Consider the following 24,961-nt stretch of genomic DNA (forward strand, 5'->3'; position numbering starts at 1 on the left):
ATATTGGCCTATATGAGGAGCATTTATTTTTAGGTTTACCACTCTTGTGGATGACCACTATAGTGGCTAGTCTTTGGTCTGCCAGAAGCTTCCCATGTTCCAGACTTTCTAAAAACATCTGGGTGAGGTGTGGCGCTATCTTACTGGGGGATAATTTATATAATTAGATGGGTAGACCATTGGGGCCCATCGCCTTCCTGGACTGCAGTTCCCCAATTGCTCGCTCCACTTCTGTGTATGTGAGTTCGCTATCTAACATGAAGAAGTCCTCTGCTGACAGGGTGGGAAGAGGCATGTCTGACAACAGGGATTCTGCTTCCTCTTCTGTGGAGGCTGTATGGGACTTATATATTCGCTGAAAGTGGTTCGCAAATTAGTTTGCTATTTCCTGTGGGTCTTTCAATTGTGACTCTGACTCATCCCTCAATTCTGCAAATAGCCTGTTGGCCTGTTCTCTTCTGTCGAGCCACGCCAACAGTTTCCCTGCTTTATCCCCAGCTTCGTAGACCCTACAAAGCATGGCCCTGTGTTGTGTCTGAGCAGCATCTGTGGCGAGGGCCTTGTACTCTTTGATTTTAATCTCTAGCATTTGCTTTATATCTATTGTATTTTCTCCCCGTACCCTCCTCTCCAGGTGTAAAATGTCAGCTTCCAAACTGGCAAGATTGGTTGTTTTCTCTTTACGGATCCCAGCGATCTGGGAGATTGCATGGCCTCTGATCAACTCAACCGATCCCTCGTTCTCATAGAAATATAGCTGAATTTCTTGTGACACTTTCTCTTTAACTGATTGGATCTGCAAGAACCAGGGATTTATTGGAGCTATCCTTCCTGACTGTGGTACTCCCACCTCTACTAGAGCCAATACTGGGGAATGGTCTGAGATACCCCTTGCCAGGTGGCGCAACTCTTTGATCTGTCCCACCTGATTTGCCTGTACAGTCACGTAGTCTATTCTTGACAGACTCTTGTGGGGTCCATAATGGAGTGTAAACTGCATCTCAGTGGGGTGAAGGATGTGCCATGCATCGGGTACTCCCATAGCACCTATAAAGTCATAGCGTTGTGTCCATGAGGGTGGTACCTCCCTTAAAGGATATCTATCCAGCTGTCCGATACGATTGAATTAAAGTCTCATACCATTAAAAGTCTCCCTTTGGGAATAGCGAGCAATAGGTCAACCAAATCTCTAAAAGCTGCAGTGTGGAGGCCTGGTGGTACATACATGGATACTAGCGTAAGTGTCTTATCTTCCCATCTCCCCGAGACTGCTGTACACATGTCCTGTTTGTCGGTCCATGTTTGTTCAATTAACATTTGAAAGTTTTTCCTGAACATTATGCCTACCCCTCTGGATCTGATGGTAAATGGCGAGTGCGTCACAAGGTTGTAACCCCACTTGGTCAGGGCCTGTCAAGAATTCCTGTCATACAAGGGAAACACGCCCTTATGTAAACAGGAGAGCTGTTACATAACTCAAGGGAAACACGCCCTTATGTAAACAGGAGAGCTGTTACATAACTCAAGGGAAACACGCCCTTATGTAAACAGGAGAGCTGTTACATAACTCAAGGGAAACACGCCCTTATGTAAACAGGAGAGCTGTTACATAACTCAAGGGAAACACGCCCTTATGTAAACAGGAGAGCTGTTACATAACTCAAGGAAAACACGCCCTATAAAGGGAGGAACCGGGAGGTACAAGGCTGTCGGATATTGTGTTTACACCGACGTACCTGCTTCGTGAAGAGCAGTGTTCCGGAGTGGTGCTCCAGTAAGGCAAGAACGGAGGTAGGTCGAGTCGTTACTCCCTGGGCCGTGTCTTGCCCCATCGTCACCTGTGAAGGACCCGGAAGCTCTACCGGTCAACCATTGAGCTTCGCTTTTTGACTCGGCTGAGTCCAAGCGCAGTGGCGCTTTTGCTGGTTGGAGTCGTAACTCCCAGCCCGACCAGAGACACAGGGACTGCCAGCTGTAACGCACACCAGGAGGTGTTGTCCGCGTTACAGACTCGGAAGTCCACAGGATCGATCGAGCGGCTGCTCTCGGTTCAGTCTTCTTGCTTGTGATTGGGGTATCGGTGACGCATCACCAGGAGGTGACTCCGCGTCCCGGTGCAGTCTGAGGAAGAGGTTGAGCGGCTGCTCCCTTCAGGTAGAGACCCCGGCTGGGTGTTTCCCTGACTCCTCGATTCTCCCCAACACTCTTCGTGCCCCTCACAGCCTACCGATTGGCATTGTCGGCCATTTCATTTCTGCCCTCTGTTGGCATACGCCGGGATCGGCGTATATGCAGAGGACGGTTAGGACCATCCATGCTGTGGGCTGGTAACGTACTTAGCCTGGAGGATTCCAGTGACTATAACTTTTGTTTGTTCTTTGTATTTTATTTGCCTTCATTAAAAGAACTAACCCTTCACAAGTGGTTGCGTCCTCATTGTCGTGTCTGTTAAACGATCCTGAGACGTTCAGGGCGTTACAGGGCCCCACACGCATTCTCAATCAAATGCATTTCTTACAGGAGAACTACGTCTGGTGAGTGTCGCTTTATGTATTGGAGCACTATTCGCGGTGTGACCTTGTCTTCCAGACCATTCACATTCCAAGACAAAAGCCTTCTTGCAGATGAACTCATTACTGTAGAAGTCTGTTTCACTCTGAGATCTAGATTGCCGTGCTTGCGCAAGAACACCCCTTCTCATTTATAATCAATACCTCGAGATAGGTTGGTGAGTGCATTTCTATGTGAGTTGTAGAGGAATTTCATGATACCCCCTTCAGTTTTAAATTGGTGTCATCTGAACTGTCAAAAAAACTTAACTGTGACCTCAAACCCCCCTCCCTGCTTCCCTGCAATCTGGGCTGAAAACTGCCCCTATCCCAGCTATGCAGAGTGCCTGTCTCCCCAAATAGAAAGTATATTAGAGGATGTGGGGGGTGTATTCGCTATACCTTCAACCACTGCTATCACATTTTAAAAAGTCATATCCCACCACGCAGTTACAACAGTTGTAATACTGGAAGTCACTTAGCCATAATTCAGGAATGCTTCTGCAAGCCTTTCCCTTATTTACGACGATCCAAGATTTCAGCCTCCATCTGAACACCCTTGCAGTTGTTAAACCAGTTTCTATTTCCTACTCTTCTGAGTCTTTCCCCTCCTTTAATCGCCTTGGGTGTGCATCTGGCATTGTTTGCCTCTTGGGGGATTGTTCCCTCCTCTGCCTGGAGCTGTTTCCATTGACCAACCTCCATCCGTCCAGCCATTCCTGTGCCGATTCTGGGGTATCAAAAACCCATGCTCTCCCCTCTGCCTCCAGTCCTAGTCTTGCTGGGAACAGCATTGAATACTTAAGTCCTCTTTCTCTGAGCCTACCTTTAGTTCCCTGAAAAGAGCGTCTCTGTTTCTGTACATTAACGGTGAAGTTGGCGAAGAAAGTCACAACACTATAGTCAATTTTGATTGGCGGGGCAGTACAGTCGGTTTGTAGAATCATGTCACGGTCTCTAAGATCAAGGAGTCGCGCCAGCAGTGGCCGTTGGGGAGCCCCCGGTTTTGGTCTTCCACCTGGAACATGATGCGCCCTTTCCACCGAGAAGAAGTTGTTAGGTTTTTAGGTTGCAAGTGTTTGGTGATTAGGCCTTCCACAAAGAGGTCTGGTGTGGGCCCCTCCGCTCGTTCCGGCACTCCAAGGATTCTGACGTTATTTCGACGTGACCTCCCTTCGTAATCATTCACCTTGTTTTCCAAAGCTTTACTCGCTGCTTGTAGGTCTTAGACTTGTTGCTGCATCGTCTTAGAATCTTGGCAGAGATCTGTTGTGACTGTTTCCATTGTCTTAACATTTTCGCTCATCTTCTGTTGGTCAGCCCTAATAAGTGTTACTTCAGTTGTTATTGAGTCCATTCTATTCTAGAGCGGTGTACGCACTCTGGTGATGGCGTCCATATTGTCTTTCAAAGAGGGTTCTTCTCACTCTTGCCGCAGTACTGTCTTCATCTCAGCCTTAGCTGCTCCATCAGTATCCACAGTCTTTGACATAGCATATTTCTAAAGTTTTGTTTGATGGGTACTCTTTGCCCCTCTGTTCCCGGACATTGCTCAATTTTACCACTGGAGGGAAGGGGGGACACTTTTTCTTTGCCGTAGTTTCTCCCTCACTAGGGGTACTACTCGCAGCCTGCCCAGTGGAGTTCCGTCACTGCGTGCTTTAAGCAGCCTTTCGAGGTTCTCCCCAGGGGGTTTAACTTGAGTCTGCGATTTCAAATGGGTTTCTCACTCCCTTTATTATTTGTGTCACCTGGTGAATGATCCACGGGTGTGTGATGTTTGTTGCGGCTTATCACCGTGTGCGAGCGATTAAGCCAGGCACCAGCAGTGTTTCTACTGTAAGCACAGGTGCGCTGCTCCTGGGGTGGCATCCAGCCTTGAAGGCCCCACCTCTGATTCAGGTGAGGCCCTTTGTTTCCTGCTGCCACGCCTCGGCCTCCCTATTCAGCAATGCTGGTACTACTTGGCTCGAGATATGGCGTCTATTTATTACAGTTCGTGGCCGACCGACTGAGAGAGGCCGGTGTGTTAAGAAATTGTACAGGAGGCTTCTTCTGTATTAGGCTTGATTTTAAAAATTACTCCATGCCTGGATCACTTGAGGGCCTGATGATCTTAGCAGAGCCCTGCCATATCGCTGTGCCTTTGCAATAATCATGCTTAAGATAGTTCTTAAGACGGCACGTCTATTGCACAGTTCTTCAGGGCCGCAGCACTATTTACTGGGCTGTTGCAATTCAGGTGGGTCGTGCGTCTCACCTCGGTCTGTTGAGTCCCCCTGTAACTCAACCTTTCTGCGGCTCCAGCCACTACGCCAGCCCACGGTTTCCGGCAGGGCTCAGGCCTCACCGCATCTCTCGATCGTGCTCCTCTGTTGGGGGTGTTGGTAATTTCCCCAGCACGGCACTGGTGTCACCGCGCTGAAGGTGTGTGTTGTCTCTGCTGTCACGTTGTCTCCGGGCCACACCTCTGTTGGACAGGCTATCGCGAGCTCTCAGAAACGGACGCGTCCCTGCAGTCTGTCAACTTCCTCTGTACTGTCACTCCCGAGCAGCTTCAACCCTCACTCGAGTCTGCGGCTTCCTGCTGGGCCTAGGCCCTGTTGCTACACACGTCCCTACGCAGCCGTTAAAGATGGCAAATTGTTTCAGAGCATGCCTCTGGCCTTACTGCACTCAGAGGTGCCTCTGCCATTGCATGGATCGTATTTATTAGATTGGTAGTTTAGCGGCTGGGTTAGAGATTGCGGAGCTCTCCTACCGTGCATCCATCTTTGCCAACACGTAGCCATGCCCCGCTAGGCAGCAGATTTGATTGTAAACTATGAACACCATCTCATTTGTGGCCATCATTATTACCGCTATATAAATGGTTGCTGCAGTGTGATGAAATCAAGATCTACAGTTTGATCAGTGAGAAACTGAAATGGCAATTCAAGAACAATGATGGCAAGATTAACAGTTCCAGCCATTCCAACACGCATTCCTGCCGAATTAATCTTGTTCTTAGTGCCAGTGTGTTTCACTTATGGGCCCTCTTAGTTAGCCAAGACCCCGGGGAACGCCGAATAAATTTTGTTCTTAGTGCCAGTGTGTTTCACTTATGGGCCCTCTTAGTTAGCCAAGACTCCAGGGAACCTCGCACCACTTCAAATTTGATCTTATTATTGCTTCAACAGATCAGGGACTGATCACCTGTAATTTTGAAATCTGTTGAGGCTGCATGCCCCTTGTTTTCTGTGATCTCTAACTGTACAGTAGCCTCAAGTCAGAATTTAATTTAATTTCAATCTCTTTAAGAAGGTAGAGGCAGAAAATGGTCTACATTAACCATAATCTCCCTTCTGATATACGTATATTATCACGTGCAAGCCAACACAAGAAAAGATGTTCCAGAGCTTACCCTCAGTCATATTATAGGTAATCTGAGAAGAGATTTGCCATTTGGTGCTGATTTATAGCTGGAGGTGGCTTCTTACATTCAAAGTCTGGCTGTGTAACTGACTGCTGCCCTTGCATTTGGCATCAGGTTTAGGACAATAGATTCACTTTAGAAATTGAACTATATTATGACTGGTCCAGCTGTCCTAAACATTGTGAAAGATCTCTATGCCAGTAGGCAATATTGTTGGCAATAGTGATTATTCATGTAATATCTGAACCTGTTTTCTTTCTTTTTTATGTATTTATGCATTTAGACTTTTGCTGACCAAGTTCTTGGATATGCAAAATGGTTTATTCCGTTATCAGTGGCAATATCATGCTGCGGGGCACTGAATTCTGTTATTATTTCCTCATCAAGGTAAGAGAATGATTAATAGGTGAGGTGTGGTCCAAGAAGGCAGCAAAATAGTTATATGTTTAATAGTATTATGTGTAAATAGTTTGAATATTCATATGTATACTTTTCGAATGAACCCTCTTGTGTATCACACTCAACACTTTCTTCTTCAGGCTGTTCTTTGCACATCGTATTTTAATATTTTGCACAGCTCAATCTGTCGTGAATGACTGTTTTGGCAGAATTACATGGCTTCACTTTGTCAAAAGCTTGCTGCAAAAAATGTAGGGCCAGAATCGAAAAGAATTTGCTATGGGTAAGTATGACTAATTCTGGCTTACTTCTGAACTTCAGGAATAAACCAGGAGGCATATTCTCAAGAACGTGTGATAAACATCAGCAAATCAGCGTAATGCAACTTTGCATATCGCAGTCTATCGCAGGAAAACAACGCCGTGTTAACATAGTATTCTCAACACGGCAGCACCATGCAATAGTCCCTCGTTAACGTGTCAAATGACCGCGTTAAAATCAACGCGCCGCCGCAAAAATGCAAAACACCAGTGCCAGAAAAGGTGCGATGAGGCCAATCGTGATACACAAATCAGCGATAACCAGCGACAGCCCTGCAATTCAGAGTAAAAAAACGGTGAGATGACAATGTACGAGCACAACCCCACATCCGTGCCGTAGAACAAATGACCATTGTCCCGCACCAAATAGGCATTTCCTCACAGTCACAACGTACATTGACATGCAGTCTGCATGTAAACTGCTCCAATACTGAAACATGCATGGAAAACACTGTGAAACCGCATCTCCCCTTCACATCGCAGAGTGACATGCCACCCCTCCTGCACACAGACGTGTCATGACCATGATCAATCAATTATGAAAGCGTGGACGAATGGCGGGGTAGTGACTCCCACTTACGTACATGTTGCCCATGTTGTGAGACTTGAGTCACAGGGGACATCCCTGCATCATGGAGGTACATATCTGACCCCAAAAGAAGTCCTGTTGTCACCTGTAGGTCACAATTGGCAGCCAAAATGGAATGATTTCGGACACATGTGATAAGCCGAAGAGTGGGATTCCCTACTAACTGTGATACACAGAACTGGCACTTCGAATACATGGCACCATAAACAGCCTCTCTGCACAGAGGTGACACACCCACCATCCATGAACACATCATAAAAATGTTATCCTCACATGTCGCACACACACCTGTCTGAGTGATGTGCCTGTGCAGATGAGTGACATGCACTCAGGGAATGTGCTTTTAGAATGCATTTATTTGCACATGCTGTGCCTGTGGTCATTTTGTACTGACCCATGATTGCTAAGGACTGTCACAATGTGACGTGCTCATGTGAAGAATTGTCAAAGATGATGTTCCTACGGGCTATTCCTGCTGCAGCTACAGTGGGGTGTGGTCCACCTGCCTCATCTTGATCATCATCATCTGGTGCATCTGGCACTTGTATCCATGGGGCATTGCTACGTACACATATGTTGTGTAACACACAACATGCAACGATCATCTTGCACACTATGCCTGGACTGTACAGGAGCCTTCCACCTGCGACGTCCAAGCACCTGAAACGTGACTTCAACATTCCAAATGTGCGTTCCCCAATGCCCCTGATGCGTTTGTGGGCCAAATTGTACTGCTTCTGGGCCTGTGTGTTCGGGGCTCGGAGGGGTGTCATCATCCAAGTGCAGAGTGCATATCCTTGGTCACCTGTGACAGTGCAGAGAGACATGAGTCAATAGTTGGTTCTGCATGATGTGTTGGCAGGCTCACTGGTTCATTGGTGTGTGATATGTGTGACTTTGTGATTCCTGTATGACACGTACTGCTTGTTGCAACTGAGTGGCATCAATGTGTATTATGTAGCCTCACTGCTGCTCCTCGCTCCCCCGAGCCCATTCACTAGTGTGCGCAGTGCGGTTGCATCACTTCCACCCCTACGGCACACCATTGTCATGCCTGTCTGCGCATGTCCACAAGCCTGACAACGACACAGTGATGTTGTGCGCTGTAGGTGGGTGGCCACATATCTGTAGGCCTATGGTAAGTACAAGGCAGACACAGATGTAGAGTTCATGCCTGGCTGAACTCGCCATGCGGTTGAGGGGAGACCTTTGGCATATGCTGCGGAAATAGCGACACACACAACGGTTGGCATGTCTGATCCCGGACCCGAGCGGGCTTGCGCTCCTTCATTAACCCCTTTGGCCGTGCCTGCACTCCAGGGGCGTGCTACATAGCAACATTGTATATTGCATGACGGGTGGCGCCGATACTACACCAGAGACACGCGCATTAGCAACTTCCTTGCCAAGGCCTAAACTCAACCACGCCCAGAGCCATGTGTTGAATGACCACACCCCTACGCCCTACTGCTGTACGCCGGTCCACTCCCTTACACTCACAGGGAGGTCCGACACAGCTACATGTCCCAGGTCTACCCCACTGCCTGAGGTGACAAGGTTGCGCGCGCTGTACACAACACAATGTAATGTGGTATGGCTCGGGCCCTCATGCATACATAATGACCACACGGACACACTGAGATAATTTGTGGAACTGGCTACGGGCACGTGCGCCCGGCACATTTTATTGCCAGGGTCACACGTTTAGTGACACCTGTGCTGGATGGGTATTGGGTGGTGTAAGCCACCAATCAGGGGTTGGTTGGTGCTGGCAACAACTACAACAGTGATCAAACGATCAGAAGTTCAAAGTACAAACAGCAAGGGTCCATGACTTGAGCTGCACAGAGTTAGTGGTCCCGGATGCACTGTGGCAGGCACAGGCACACCCGCAAGGGACGGTGACTTGTGGTGCACTGAGATAAGGCCACACGATCTGAGCAGGCCCTTGTTGATGTCCAAGGAGAATGTCGTGGAGTGTTACAGGGGACAGTGGAAGGTGTCCATCCAGGGCATGATTCAGAGGACAGAAGCAATCAGAAACAGGCAATATGGAGGAGTTGAATGCTACAGTCTACTTTTTCCCACCATGTCAGTATCAGCTACATGATGATGATGTCAACACCCAGGCCATAGACTCAGAAGCCACCAAATTTCAACCAGAGAGTGACCCTGACTCCCTTGGCACAAAGTCAGTGGCACCAGAGCTGGAAGGGGATGCAGTCTGCGATGAGACCTGTACAATGATATCAAGTTGGCCATAAATAAATCAAGGCTCAGTTCCAAATGTGTGACCTCCAGGACTGCAGTGTGAGCCGGAGGCAGCGGTCAGCATGGGCCCACAGCAGCATGTCGTTGGCTTGAGATGCACAGAGTTAGTGGCACCAGAGCAGTTGTTGGTAGTGTTCGATCACCTCTGTAACGAGGATCCTTTTTTTCCGCAGGACTGAACAACGTCTTCCTCTTACTCCTCTCCTTGAGTACAATGATGTGTACTCTGCCATTGCATAATCAAGATGCCGGAGGCAGAAGTCATCAAGTGCCCACAGACACGTGTGGTCAGAATGCTATGCACAGAGTTGGTGGCACCACATCGAAGGGAGTATAGTGACATAAATGCAGCCATGAAATATGTACTCTGCCATTGTGTAATCAAGAATCAGTTCCAAATGTGTGACCTACTTGTCCACTGGGTATGCTGGTGGAGTACGTCAACGAGTAAGGAGTACTGCGGGCCTTGCTCGCGAAGGTCGTGATGGTCTGAGGAGGCTGCCAAGGTCACGGGCCTCGAGCTTGGAGCTTGCACCGGAACGTGGTGGGCCCTCTTGGAGACAAGCAGGTGTCGGAAGGTGAGCAGTGAGGCCTGCATGTGCAGGAGTGGGAAAGACGAGGTCTGGGGACCAGCGGCCTGTGGTGCAGCAGGCGCACAGTATCGCAGGCAACACTGCTGACGGCGTCGGCTTTGTAGCAGGGTGAGAGGCGCTGGCCTGGCAGACACTTTGGCCATTCCGGAAGAGAACCATGCCCAGGGCTGCGTGCTTTTTATTCACACCCCTACGCTAGCCTGGCGTACGCCGGGCTAGCCCACTCTGCACACGCTTACAGGGGGGACGTAACAGCCTACATCTCCGAGATCTTTCCCACTGGCTGGGGTGACATGGTTGCATCCACTGTCCACAACACTACCACCATCAGCAGTATATGTCGACATGGATATGTCTGTGGTCTGGATTCTGCAGTCTGTCCAGCACATCCACGCCACACTTGACATTGTGTGCATTCTCATTCATGGGTCACTTGTCTCCTTCGCACATGCCTGGTTCCTACCTCTCCCCACACTCTGCTATTGTGTGGCTGAGGTGCCATGCGGTTGATGGCTCATGTACATGGCTAGCCCAGGTTACCGCAGTACGTTGTGCTGTTGTGTATGGTGGGTGTGCATGTTGTTTGGCATGTTATGTGTGAGTTTGTAACGTGTGCATTCCCAGAGTTGTGAGTTTCATGATTGTGGAGTTGAGGTGTGTCGTGTGTTCAGTTGGTACTTACCAATGAGCACTGCATTTCTGTTGGTGCCATCCTGGAAACGCCTGGTTGATGATGGACTGTCGGAAGATGTATGAGTCATGCACACTGCCTGGGTAGTTGGCGACGACATGGGTGAAGAGTCCCCTGTGGTCCACTATTGCCTGCACATTGGTGGAATGCGTGTGCTTTCTGTTGCGGTAATTGTGTGCAGTGTCGGCAGGGGGCACAAGTAGGACATGTGTGCAGTCAATTGCCCCCAACACGTGCGGAAATCCAGCTATCGCGTAGAAGCCTTGCTTGTTCGCCAGCTGTTCCTGCACAATGTGTGGGGGAAATTTAGGTACTGGGGTACCAAGCTGATGATGGCATCCAGGACAGGTGTGAGGAACTTGTATAGGGCTGGCTGTGAGACTTCGATTCTGGTGGTTGTTGGTTGGAATATCCCAGAGGCCAACAGGTGCAGCACAGCCAGCAGCTGTGTCTGAGGTGGGATGTTGGTTGTCCGCTGTGTTAGTACCGTCAGCCTGTGGGCAATGATGTTCTGGATGCGGAGGATGGTTGTCCTTTTGAGTCTGTAGTGGGCAATGACATGCTCTGGTGTTAAGTCTGTGAGGCTGGTGCGTTTCCTGAAGGTCTGCTGTCTTTGTCTGCGCTGCCTCTGTGGTGGTCCGGGGGAGGGTGCGGGGGGGTCCTGGGGACGGTGGCAGGCGGGGGATGGTGGCAGTGGGTGTTGTGGCCTTGTTGGGGCTCGATCTGCATGATGAGTAGCTCATGGCATCTGTAGTTCTTCAGGTGTGGCTCTGGGCTGGGCTCCCTTCTCTGGTGCCGTCCGACTTTGCACCAGGTCAGTGCAGGTGTTAAATTCCTGTGCTAACGCGCCTTATCGCCTGTTTTGTGATCTTATCGCCAATCTAGCTAGTCGTTAATAATGTTGCAAATTGTTGTTTTCGCTGCTTTTTGCACGGAAACACCTACTCTGCATCTCATTAGCGTTAGTTGCCGGTGTCATCTTTGGCGATGTTTTTAGCTGCTGCTATCGCAGGTAAACTGGTGATATAGGCTGTTAGCACCGGCTTGTGAATGGGGCGATAAATGTATCGCCAATTTGGCTGCGATAAAGTGCCAATTACTCGGCGATACGTCCTTGAGAATATGTCCCCAGGAGTACTACAAGAGTAAGTCACAGCAAAATCTTTGTGAATCTGGCTCAGGTAATCTGAGATATCCAGAAAGAGAACATGTCTCAACGTTTAAAAAAGGCTACATACTGACCATACATTTTGCACCTAACAGGTAAAAATGATTGATTGATTCTTTTATAAAGCACACTTGTTAGACCTGTCAGCCCTTTGGGTGGTCCCTCCTCATCATTATTTATTTTGTCCCACTTTTGCCTCAAACCCTGTTTGAATTTTTCCTTTTTGGGAACCACCAGACTTTTTAGTGTTGCTACAGATTCAGGGAGCCATCTTAGCTACCCCTGAAACTTCTGTCTGAGGGCCTGAAGCACAAAATGGTGGCCTCCTGTGACATCACCAGCATCCACTGGAACCTACCAGCACCTTCCAGAACCTTCCAGGAGATTCCAGAACTGTGTGACAGTTGGAAACCGTTTAGAATGTTGGGAGGATAAGAGAGGCAGTTGGCAGTTGGAGCTGGCAGTTGGCACCTGACTGGTGAAGAGAGAGGAGCACGACAGTGAAGGAGGAAGGAGTGAAGCAGCAGGGGTGGAAACTTGTGCCTGGAGTGGGGTCCATAAACCCACCCTTGATACTTGTCCCTACTGATGGATCCCAGCCTATAGCCCTGTGTGGGAAGAAGTCAGAAGAAAACCATCCTAAGGACCTGGACAGCAGGAACAGGCCTTAGAACCAAGAAAGCAGCAAGATTCTGACCTGAGAACTGGTTTCCCTGGAGTCTGGCGTCGAGTAGCCGAAGACCTGGAGCCCGAGGTGGAGAAGCGGCGCTGACTGAGGTAGCAGACGTCGTACCCGGAGCCGCCTGAGGTCGTAAGAGGGCGCCGACGGAGGTCGAGAGGAATACCAAGGGTCGAGAAGGAAGTGAACCGAGGTCGAGTGAGCGGCGTCATCGGAAGGGTGAAGTCCGCCCTCCGGAGTCGTCGGAGACCGAGGTAGAGGAGCACCGGAGGTCGGGAGTGAGGATCGCACTCCGGAGTCGCCCGGAACCTGTGAGGAGGAGCACCGGAGGTCGGGGGTGAGGATCGCACCCCGGAGTCGCCGGAAGTCGACAGCGAGGCCAGGCCGGCCGACGTCATCGGAGCCGAGAGCGCCATCGGACCGGAGCCGCCCGAAGTCGACATCGTGTGGAGACTGCCCGACGCCGTCGAATCGAAGGTAGAGGTCGAACCGAGGCCACCGACATCGGACCGGAACCGCCTGCCGGCGTCGTCAAAGAACTGACATTGTGCCGAGGCCGCCGAGACCGAACCGGAACCGCCTCACGGCGTCGACACGACTCCAGCGGCGTCGAAACATCAGAAAAGGGCAGTAAGTGGAGTAGAGGGCGCCTAAGGCCCTGTGGAGACCTGAGAGACTACTCTAAGGGGCTAGGGAGGTGCTGAAACCCACCTGACTGTGCCTGGGGTGAACTGGGACTAACCTAGAGAGGTTGTGTGGAGAAGGGAAGCCAGGGCATTGGAATTCCCCCCTTTGATCTACCTCAGTTTAGGCCTCAGCCTTTGCCTCAGCCAGGGAGTAGAACCCCCCCCAAGCCTTCCACAACCCTACAAGCTGTGCCTGGGCCAAATCAGCCCTTCAGAATTGAAGTGTCATCTGATTCACGAAGTGTACTGTATACTTCTAATTATTTATTGGGGATACTGTATTTATTAAGTTCTTATCTATTTATTGCTGCACTGAATTTATAGGTCCACAGGACTTGTTGGTGTACAGTATTTATTGGTACAGTATTTATTGGTACAGTATTTATTACCTCAAAGTATTTAATTGTCTGTATATATTGCGCTTGTATTTATGCCCTGTTATTTATGATCACCCCTATTTATTTCAGCAAACAGCCAATATTTATTTGACCCGCTCTATTTAAGAATTTGTATATTGTGATTGTTATTTATTTTCCCAATCAGCAACTAAGAGAAAAAGATAAAGAAGAATATTTTCATAATTTTTACGGTGTAGAGTCGTTTTTGGAACGGATGCACGCATGGTTATTGTATGGGTATATTGTATGCTTAGCACTGTGCCTGTTTCCTGACCACTCGAGCCAAGCTACCACAGTGTGTTCGGAGAGTCCACCACCACCCTTTCAGAGTGGGAGTGTGGTTTTCCAACAACACTGCTATCCAAAGTGGGGGTCTTAGAGCTGAAAAACAAGTACCATTGATGTATTATTGGTGAGAGAGAAGATAGAATCAAGAGGAGAACAGAAATGCCTTAGGGTGTTTTCTGAAGGCCAACTAAGAAGAGCGTGTATTGGAGCGCAGAAGGCAATTTATTCCAGATGAGGGTGGCCAGGCGTTGAAAAAAACGGCCACCGATCCTGACTTTCTTAATGCGATGGACATTAAGAGCTATCTCAGAGTGTGAGAGGGAGAATATTTATGAAAAATGTTAAGATGCACAGAACCTTCATCTGAAAAGGTGGGATAATGAACACAGAGCGCTTTGAAGAGGCATCCGTTAATTCCTGGAAGCCAGTACAGATCCAATAAGTGTTCAGCGATAGGCTTATTTTTTTCAGACGTAACAGTTGTCTAGCAGCAACATTCTGACCAACCTGTAAAACAGAATAACAACTGAGTTTACTTTAATTAGATAGGATCGATTTATGCACTGTGTTGGAAAATTGCCCTTTCTGCACGGTCACACCCAAACATTTTGCCTACCTCCTCCACTTTTCTGGCCTAGTTTTTGCTGACTCTGTGCACTTAACCTCTGCTAACCAATACTTAAGTGCTTGCGCTTTCACCTCTAAACATGGTAATATTGGCTAATCCCCTGTAAATTTAATGATACTAGTGGGGCAGCAGCACTGCTTGTGCCAACCACATAAGTTGCCCTCTAACCATGTCTCAGGCCTGCCACTGTGTGTGCAATTTACACTTCTATTTCAGGCTGGCAAAAAAACCTTTTGACAGGCCCAAACCTTTCTTATTAATATATATCTGTCTCCCTTAGTGTAGGCCTGGACAGCCCAGAGGGCAGGGTGCAAAGTATTTGAAAAGCTGGACATGTACTTTTCAGTTTTCATTATCATCATCATATAAAACTTTATTTCGATCGTGGAGATCTTAAAAAGTACACAGCACCAGGCAAGTTTAAAATGATATACAAGATAAAAAAATCATTTTTAAAAGAAGACATGACTACCCTAAAATACAATTTGTAAGATAATAAAGGATAAAAATACAATTCATACAATACATTTAGAGCCCTTAATCCATAGTGCATACCAATATTGGGCCAAGCAAAAAACGGTTGCCCTGTGTGTCAGTAAACAAAATTCTCGACACTTTAGGTAGTGGCCAGGGACAACCAGTCTGCAAAATGGAATAATCCACTTGCCCCTCAGATTTTTGTAATAGGGGTAAAAAAATAACAGGTGGACTATAGATTCTAGACTGGCTTTACAAGATGGGCATAGGTTTTCCGGGGAAACATATCGGCTCCACTTGTTACAGAACAATTTAGTTGGTGGAGTCTTGTAACGAACTTTTATAAATAGTTTACGTGCCAAAAGAGGGATAATTTCATCGGTAGCTTCTTCGTAGATTGGGGCAAGTTTAAAATTGATAACATCCCTAGTCAAGTAAATGTCTCGTTCTCCGCTAATGTTTCCCAGTATATAACTTTGGCCCTAGCCTTTGATATTAGGGACAAATTTTCAGGAATGGATCAATACACCTCCATCCCTACCCTCCTAAGTTGAACTCTCAAGGAGTTGAACCATGGGATGGAGGTTACCTGGGGCTGTTTCAGGAGGCCAATCGTCACTGCTCGGTAGGCAGCAAGTTATTCAACGGACCACAAGCGATGCTAAACTATTAATAATTTATAATCTAGCTTGCGTGGCAGTTGTCTGCGAGTGAAGTCCAGGTACAATGGGGCAATAGGGGTACTAGGGGGTAGGTTTAAAAGAGATCTTAAAAAACGATTTTCTGCAATGGAGAGGCAATTTGTGTTCCCACTACCCCACAATTCCGCCCCAAAGAGAGCCCCCCCTAGAGATTTGATGTTATAAATTTGCAGTGCAGGGGCCACTTTCCTGGACACCGCACTTTTATGTATTTTACATATGTGGGCAGTCTACTGTATTAGCGACAACTTTACTTTATCAATGTGCAGTGCCCAGTTTAAGTTAGATGTGAGGCGAATACCCAGATAGTTCAAAGCAGATACCTGCTCCAGGATACTGCTTCCTATATACAAACATCTTTTGGGTGATTTTATAATCCCTTTAGAGAAGACCATATATATTTTTTTGGCTTCATTTATACCGAAGCCCTGCTCATTGCAGAACCGTATAAAATCATTCAACAGTTGTTGGAGGCCTTGAGGGGATTTTGAGATTAGTAGGGTGTTGTCGGCAAAAATGAGTGCTGATACTCTTCTCTCACCTATTTTGGTGCATCACACCCATCCCTATCTAAAACATTAACCACACCGTTGATAAAAAGTGAAAAAAGGGTGAGTGCTAGCACACACCCCTGCCTCACTCCAGGTTTGATTGGAAATTGCTCTGTCAGTTGGTTGTTATCACCTCATCCGACTTGGGCTGCATTTGATGAGTGCAATTTAATTCAAATTTATAAAAGGTTCTGGGGTAGGCCCATCTCTTTCAGTACTCTCCGGAGATTGGTCATGCTGCAATGTGAGGGCCAACACCTGGCCTCCTCTCTTAGACCATCTGACTGGGGGAATATCAAGCTGTGGGATTTGCTACATGCAATCCCACTCTTCCGTCAAATCTAGTGGAGTGAGGGTAAATGGTTCGAAGATACAATTAAAATCCCCGGCTACAAGCACTGGGACAGTATCTGAGAGTTCAGACAGGGCATGAACATGAATAGTGATCGTTTTCTCAGAACCCCAAGCAACTCTGTTATAAACATTCAAGATCCTGTTTTCCAACCACAGTAGAGTGCCAAATCTACTGTCCTAAATATCTTGGGAATCTACATGGATCAACTGGACTTTATAGCCAAGAGCTATTTTGACCCTAACTGCTAAGCCTCCTAAGGGTTTCCCCAACTCTTTCCTAGTAGCATTTAAGCCATATGCAGAGTGCCCATTTCTATGGGGACTTTGCAAACTCCAGGTCTCTTGGAATAAAATCACATTGTGTAGATCCACAACAGTACACCAGTCGGGGTCTGCTAGCAATTTAGTAATCCCTGCCACATTCCAAACCAGGACCTTTAGATGTCGGTGGCATACTTTGATATTACTGTGAGTGATACTAAGGGTACTAAACCCTCCCCATCCTCACTTACAGGGGCATTGGCTAGCCCTTCTCTCCTTGGACCCACATAAGGTAACTCACAATTAACCTCAAAGTTAGTGGCCGACCCAGGTAGAGAAAAAGCTTCTGGCTGATACATAGTCTCATTTGGCCCGGTAGTGAAAAACTCTTACATTTATTTTCCTACCTTGCTCATAGAATAACATCGGTTTACCTTATTACATTTAGCAAGTGGTAACCATCCATTGCGAGCAGATGGGAATGTTGAGTTTGATGTCTGAAGAATTGCCTGCAGATGTGAATTGTCGAGTTTGATGTCTAAAGAATTGTAATTTAAAACCCTCTTTAACAGTAAAGACAGATTTTAGGTTACAATTCTGAAATGCCACTTTTAGAAGGTTGCCATTTTCTTGTCCTTACCATTTAGTGACTGCAGCCTATATCCTGGGCCACATGGTTGGGTGTAGTTGGCAGTTGGTCTTTTTGTATTGCTCCCAGGCAGTGCGACAAAGGGGAAATGGGTGTTGGTAGGATGGCCCATTTCTGATTTGATGAGTAGGAGGACCTGTCACCTACCACACTTACACATCACAAAGGCTCTACCTGAGCACACTCACAAAGGGTTTGCTACTAGTCTTTTGTGACCCCAGACAAGCAGGGACCAGGACAAGGATGCAGGAGTTTCCAAAAACCTCTGGGGGTGGAAACCTCCAGGACCATCTCCTACTTCAAAGTTGGCACCAGGTATAAATAGTAGACCCTCAGACCCAACTCTTCAGTAGGCCTTTCGACCTGTTGGGTATTCAGGAGGACTGCCGTGATGCTCTGCAAGAAGGACTGCTACTCTTCTGTCTTGCTGCCTGAGTGAGGATTGGACTGACATCATGAACCCAAAACCACCAGAGTGACTCCATGGGCTAGTTGGCTGGCCTCCTGATCTGAACCTCAAGGACAGAAAAGTATTCAAGCACCTTGAACCCAGCAAAGGAAGTCTGCTGTGAACCCTACCCCCCAAGTGGTGCCAGCACAGCCCTGAACCCTTGGAAGTGGGCTTGAAAGTGCTTTGCCAGCCCAGCTGTTGTCTCCTGGGCAGAACCGACGCAGAACTGCCTACATCCCCTTGCCGCCCCACATTGAAACTGCTGATGCACAATGCATCCCCTACATAGGCCCCCGCCTCACAGCTTCTCAGAACTGCTGCTGCGTGACGCATCCCCAACGTACAACTTTGTATCGCAAACCTTCATCAACAGCCTCCTCAATGAAGACACAAGACCTTGCCTCGAAAGCCCCGCCGGCTGCTTTATCGGAAACACTGCTGCTTGATGCATCTCCGATGCCAGACCTGCAGCCCCTCGTAACCACCTCTGCACGACTCATCCTCGATGCAGGATCTCACAATTTTCCACAACCCAGATTTAAGGTACTTTTTTCAGCAGGCCTAACTTGGTCCCTGTATCTCGCCTGTGTTCCATTACAGTCAGCCTGAACTTGTGACTTCGCCCTAGTCTGGCGCGACCCGATAATCACAGTTGATGTCTGGTGCTTTTAGGCACTAATTTCACTTAAATATTTAAAATTGCATTTCTACAGTCTTACTGATTTGTGTCATTTTGGTCTCCAGTAATTTAATACATTTTATTTTATTGTTCTAAATTGGTATGGGATTTTTCTTGTGTTGTGGTTCACTTTATTACTGTTTTGAAGTGCTGCATAAATCAACTACACAGGTGGCACACAAATACTTCTTGAACTGGAAATCCCCAAAGACATTAAAAACTCAAGAATCTTCATTGCCTTCAAGCCGTTGATCAGTATGAATTCAAAACTCGGCTGCCAAGCTACTCCTACATATAAAGCCACAAACCCACATCCTCCTTGCTTACCGATTGCTAGAACATTCACTTGCAAGATTCTTTGTATCACTCACAAAGTAATACATGAAACAGGAACACTTTTCATCAGAAAGAAAATCACAAAATACATACAACTTTGAAACATCCACTCCAGATGGCACCCCACCTCATACAAGCAAAAAAACATGGGTGGAACATCTTTCTCTGTTGAATCAGCCAAACTATGAAATTCATCAGCCCCAAACAAGATAAACAGAGAACCATCTTATCTTCAGAAGATTACTCAAGAGCTGTCTCTTCTCTACATGAATACCATATTCAAAATACAAATGTACACCAATAGTATACACAAGACACCAATGGTGCTTATATGTGTGGGCTTATAAACATGCATACTTTGAATACACACACATATATATGCATTTCTTTGTACAAATGCACATATTGCGTATGTAAAACATATATATATATATACTTTCTGATATTTATGTTTAAGAAATGTACAAATGTATAAATTACCTATGGTTAAAATATATGAACTCTTTATATGTATGCTTAAAAAGTAAATAGGTTGTTACATAAATAACATATACGTATATGACTACATGCTTTTGGATCTCTGTTTATTATGAATACTTATATCACAGCATATAAGCATGATTATACAGAAAGTATGTGTAAATATTAACTATTCAATACACTTATTACTTGAAAAAATCATGAATACATTAATAACAAAATATTATATAATAAAAACAAATAATACTCATTAACTAATGGAAAAACACACATTATATGGGTATGCATTTCTCTCTCTATATATGTATACTTACTCGAGGAATGAGAAATAAATAGATCTATGAAAAAAATTAGGAAATAAAAAATGAAAACATACAAATATGCATAACTTTCTAATTAAATCCATATATAATAAGTAAATAAATACTTCAATAACACATAAAGTGATGAGAGTATGCTTATGGGTTTATTTGCCTATGATAACACATGTCAAAATGTGTAAATATGATTATAGCAATTGTATCTATCAGTGCTTCACTATTGAAATTTTGGGGGCAAATATATATACACAATATATAAAAATCATAATAAATATAATTAAAAATAACTTACTTTACAGCAAAAATGGAAAGCTTGATTTTTAAATATTCACCCATGCGTGTACATATGGGACATTATCTAGTACAATTTTACATCTCCTGATTATTTTCCAGATGCGTATCATGTTAAAATCTCTATGTATGTATACGACTTATGTGTGGTTATGTGTCTATATATTTATATATTTCCCTCCCACTGCAGAAAAAAAGGTAATCAATCCCCCAAACCTCACCAAACCACCACTCTATGACTAAACATATTCCTCTTACAAAATATCTTCTACCTCCAATCTCTGACTCATCCCAAATCTCTTTTAATACTATGAACTCCCAAATAACCCTTTTCAAACTTTTCCCTCCTCTAGCCACCCTTTTTCCTATTCATTGAACTAACAGACTCTTTGACTTATCCCAAACCTCTTTTACTACTATGAACTCCCAAATAACAATTTATATTTCACCCTCTACTAATCCACCACTAATTAATCAATCAATCAGTTCACTTGTAGAGCGCACTACTTACCCGTGAGGGACTCAAGGCGCTGGGGGAAGGGGAGGGGGGGGGTGCTGCTACTGCTCGAACAGCCAGGTCTTGAGGAGTCTCCTGAATGCCAACAGGTCCTGGGTCTCTCGCAGGCGGATGGGGGGGTGTTCCAAGTTTTTGCGGCGAGGTGGGAGAACGATCTGCCGCCGGCGGTCACTCGACGGATGCAAGGGACGGTGGCGAGGTCAGTGGAGCAAAGCTGGCGGTTTGGGGTGTAGAAGGTGAGTCGTTCGTTGAGGTACACTTGTCCGGTGTTGTGGAGTGCTTTGTGAGCGTGGATGAGGAGCTTGAAGTTGATACTCTTGTTGACGGGGAGCCAGTGCAGGTCTTTCAGGTGGGCTGTGATGTGGCTGTGGCGGGGGATGTCGAGGATGAGGCGCTCTGTATCCGTTGTAGTCGTTTCTGGAGTTTGGCTGAGGTTCCTGCGTAGCGAGCGTTGCTGTAGTCCAGTCTGCTGCTGACGACGGCCTGGGTGGCCATCCTTCTGGTGGGGATCCATCTGTAGATCTTGCGGAGCATGCGGAGGGTGTTGAAGCAGGAGGAGGAGACGACGTTTACTTGCTGGATCATTGACAACGCAGAGTCCAGGATGACCCCCAGGTTGCGTGCGTGGTCAGTGGGCATCAGTGCAGCTCCTAGCGCGGCCGTCCACCCTGAGTCGTCCCAGGCGGAGGGGGTGGATCCGATGATGAGGACCTCCGTCTTTTCCGAGTTCAGTTTCAGGCGGTTGTTCATCATCCATTCGGCGATGGCCTTCATTCCTTTCTTGGAGGTTGGATTTGGCGGTGGTGGGGGACTTGGTGAGGGAGAGAATCAGCTGGGTGTCATCGCGTATGAGTTGAGGTCGTGCGATCGGACGATGTTGGCGAGCGGTGCCATGTAGACGTTGAAGAGTATTGGGCTGAGGGACGATTCTTGGGGTACGCTGCAGATGATCTTGGTGTCTTTAGAGCGGAATGTGGGAGGCGGACACTCTGGGTTCTGCCGGTGAGGAAGGAGGTGGTCCAGTCCAGGGCTTTGTCATGGATCCCTGTGCTGTAGAGGCGTGTGCGGAGGGTGTGGTGGCAGACGGTGTCGAAGGCGGCCGAGAGTTCCAGGAGGATGAGGACCGCGGTTTCTCCGTTGTGCAGCATGGCACTGATGTCGTCGGTGGCGGCCATGAGGGCTGTTTCGGTGCTGTGGTTGCTGTCGAACCCAGATTGGGACGGGTCCAGGATGTTGTTCTTTTTGAGGAAGGAGGTCAGTTGCCGGTTGACAATCTTCTCGATGACTAATCCATCTTTAAGTTCCGGCGTAGAGTGTATCTCTCCGAAAAGCACTTCAATGCCTAGTCAGTGGTATTAAGCACTATCTAAAAATAATTCCCATAAATATCTTACACATTGCCTCTAAGTTAAGCGTGACAGCTTTTGTGCCAAGCTATCAGAGGGTTAAGCACAGGTTAATTTGGGGTTTGCTTGTGGTTCATCCTGATTAGAGTTGTGGTTGCTGCTTGAGTATGGTTTCACCCCCCTCAACCAGTACCCCAATTACCTACAGCGCTGCATTCATCTGCTTTATTTACTATTTTATGGTCTTCAGTGATGTTGATAGTGACATATTTTTAAGCAAGCTTACAAAGTGTTGTATTTCACAAAAGAATTTAATTTATGGAGACAAATACTTAAATTAAACTATGTTTCTTTGTAGCTGTTACTCCCTGTTTTGGTGCCTGAAAGTACCTATAATTCTTCCTAGTGGCAGGAACTAACAAAAAAACCCGGGTTATCTTCACTGTGGACAATCTATATGAACAAATCAATATCTAATTTACAACTCAAGTCGTACGGCCTCTCCCTATCTCCATTGCACATTTCTGAATAAATGACAAAGAATAGGACTAGGCAATCTTGTATTCCAGGGATATTGAATAATTTGACTAAGAAAGGTTGAAGTATAGAGTTGATATAACATAGATGACCACTTCAAAACTATTTAGGAAGCCATTAGTGAGAGAGATAAGGAATGGTCTATGGCAAATGTATTACTTAATGTTTCTCATACTTGAATTTAGATTGGGTTAACTTAAAAACTTGTGCAAATCAATGAGCCTTGGTAAGACAATTTCAGAAACATTAACTTATTTTCTGTAATTATCAAAAGCTACTATTGGGCCTTTTGTTTTATATTTGGTGGCACTTTGCTCCATTTAAGCTCTGAAAAATACTTTAGGTGGAATAGTTTTAAAATGACCTCTTGTATTGTGAATTTTATGGACGCAGATATTCCATATTTACTGAATTGGCAGGCAGTAAATTGTGATTTTCCTTTTTTTGTAATTTTAGGACCTGTTTTGATCTGTTTTATTTTGTATTGTAAGATTTCAATTAACACTAAACATTGCTTTGAATTTCATGACTTTATATTTTGGTATTATAGGTTTTGCAACACATAGGGCAACCAGAATGTTGATATGTTCAGAGTGTTTCCTACATATAGCTAAAGGTAGTAAAGAAATAGTGGATTTGGGACAATTATTACCCAAATTAGCCCAGATAATTGGGCCATACTTAATAAGTAAGCCAATGTAGAGATCTTTTAACTTTGATGTCAAATAGTATATCTAAATTTTGGAGCACCCACATTTCATAAGGCAGTTTCAAAGTAGCTAACCCTTCTCCAGGACACCTTAAGAGCCAGATGAGCAGGCTGTCCAGTCTTTGAACCACTGAGCTTTACACCTTCATGAGCATGCTCTGGAAAATGCATAGGGCCATATGTAGGTGGCCTAACATTTACCACTTCATAAATACCGAATTTTACCGATTCGGTATTTATGAAGTGGTAAATGCTATGTAGGTAATCCATCGGTAATATTTACCGATTCGGAATGGGTCGGTATTTTAGAATCGGTATTTACCGATTCGGTAATGGTAACTGGCTTCCCATTGATTCCTATGGGCCAGGGGGCCCATAGGAATCAATGGGAAGCCAGTTACCATTACCGAATCGGTAAATACCGATTCGGTAATGGGGGGAGCACAATCAAGGGTGGCAGGGTGTCACAGTGACACCCTGTTGCACCCCTTATTCCTGCATGTGTACACATGTGGCACACATACATGCCCTAAGGGCATGTATGTCTGCCACATTGCACACTTCTAAGTGCCAAAAAATGCTTTTTCAAAGCCATTCGTCATTTACCACCAACGTTTAGTTGGTGGTAAATAACGAAACCACACAACACCCACACACTCCCCCTACATCTCATTTCAGGATTCGGTATTTACCGAATCCTGAAATGTCCCCCCTACATACCAAAAGCCTGAATACCGGTCGGTAACGGGATTTTTACCGGAAATCGGCCGTTACCGACCGGTATTAGGCTACCTACATATGGCCCTAAGTGTCCTCAATAGCAGTATTACTTTAGACAATGACACACTACCCAAGTCAAGTCAAAATACTTCATTCGGTCAATCAAATCCATAAAAGCAGACAGTTAAAAAAACATTTTGAGACATTTTAAAAATTCAATTCATTAAAAAAATGGAAATTGCACAAATTAATTCAGAGAAGTTCTGTGATACAGGAATTTGGTATACTAGAATTAGTCACTTAGCAAATTTTAAAACTCATTACGGGGAATCAAGCAGCATATACCAAGATACACATAAAATACAATGAATAAAATATAAAAGTGACAAGTGCTTAATGAGTGGACAGCTTGATCACACTCTGTAAAGTGCTACCCATCTGCGGTAGTGATGTGTAAGCCAGTGTTTCATACAGAATTTTGTGGCAATCACTCAACATTGTGATAGGAAATATTTGAGTAATGCCTGCTGTATGTAAAGAAAATATTCACCCCAGCCAACAAATGGTTTCTTTCATCCCAATCAAATGAATGTTTTCAATAATTTGCCACTGACAATGTCCAATTATTCTTAATGCCAAAGATGATCCCACCCTGTTCATCTGTTCACGCATTTCTGGGCAAGCTTCCTTTGGATTGGAGCCAACAACATGTTTCAGCATAACAAAAGCAAGAGATTGATCCATTTTTAAAAAATTATCTTCCAACCTGCCCATAAAGAGGCAAGCCCATGCTATATCTTTATACAAGAGAACGGTGTCATAAAATTATTACCAAGCACAACATTTTCCAATTTTTCAAACATGCAGTACCACTTAATGGAGTCACATTCCTTGTATATGCAGACTGA

General features: G+C 45.9%; 1 protein-coding gene across 4 annotated transcripts in view; it reads left to right on the plus strand.

The window, feature by feature from the left end:
* Positions 1-24,961, plus strand: part of LOC146832697 (Y+L amino acid transporter 2-like) — a 395,072-nt gene that overhangs the window by 272,313 nt on the left and 97,798 nt on the right. For all 4 annotated transcript variants that reach the window (XM_085605981.1, XM_085605978.1, XM_085605979.1 and 1 more), the window contains one exon: positions 6,248-6,351. In XM_085605981.1, the coding sequence (XP_085462107.1) occupies positions 6,248-6,351 (104 nt within the window). The remainder of the gene's footprint in view (positions 1-6,247; positions 6,352-24,961) is intronic.

Source organism: Triturus cristatus, chromosome 5_1 (assembly GCF_964204655.1).
Source record: "Triturus cristatus chromosome 5_1, aTriCri1.1, whole genome shotgun sequence".
Classification (NCBI taxonomy): domain Eukaryota; kingdom Metazoa; phylum Chordata; class Amphibia; order Caudata; family Salamandridae; genus Triturus; species Triturus cristatus.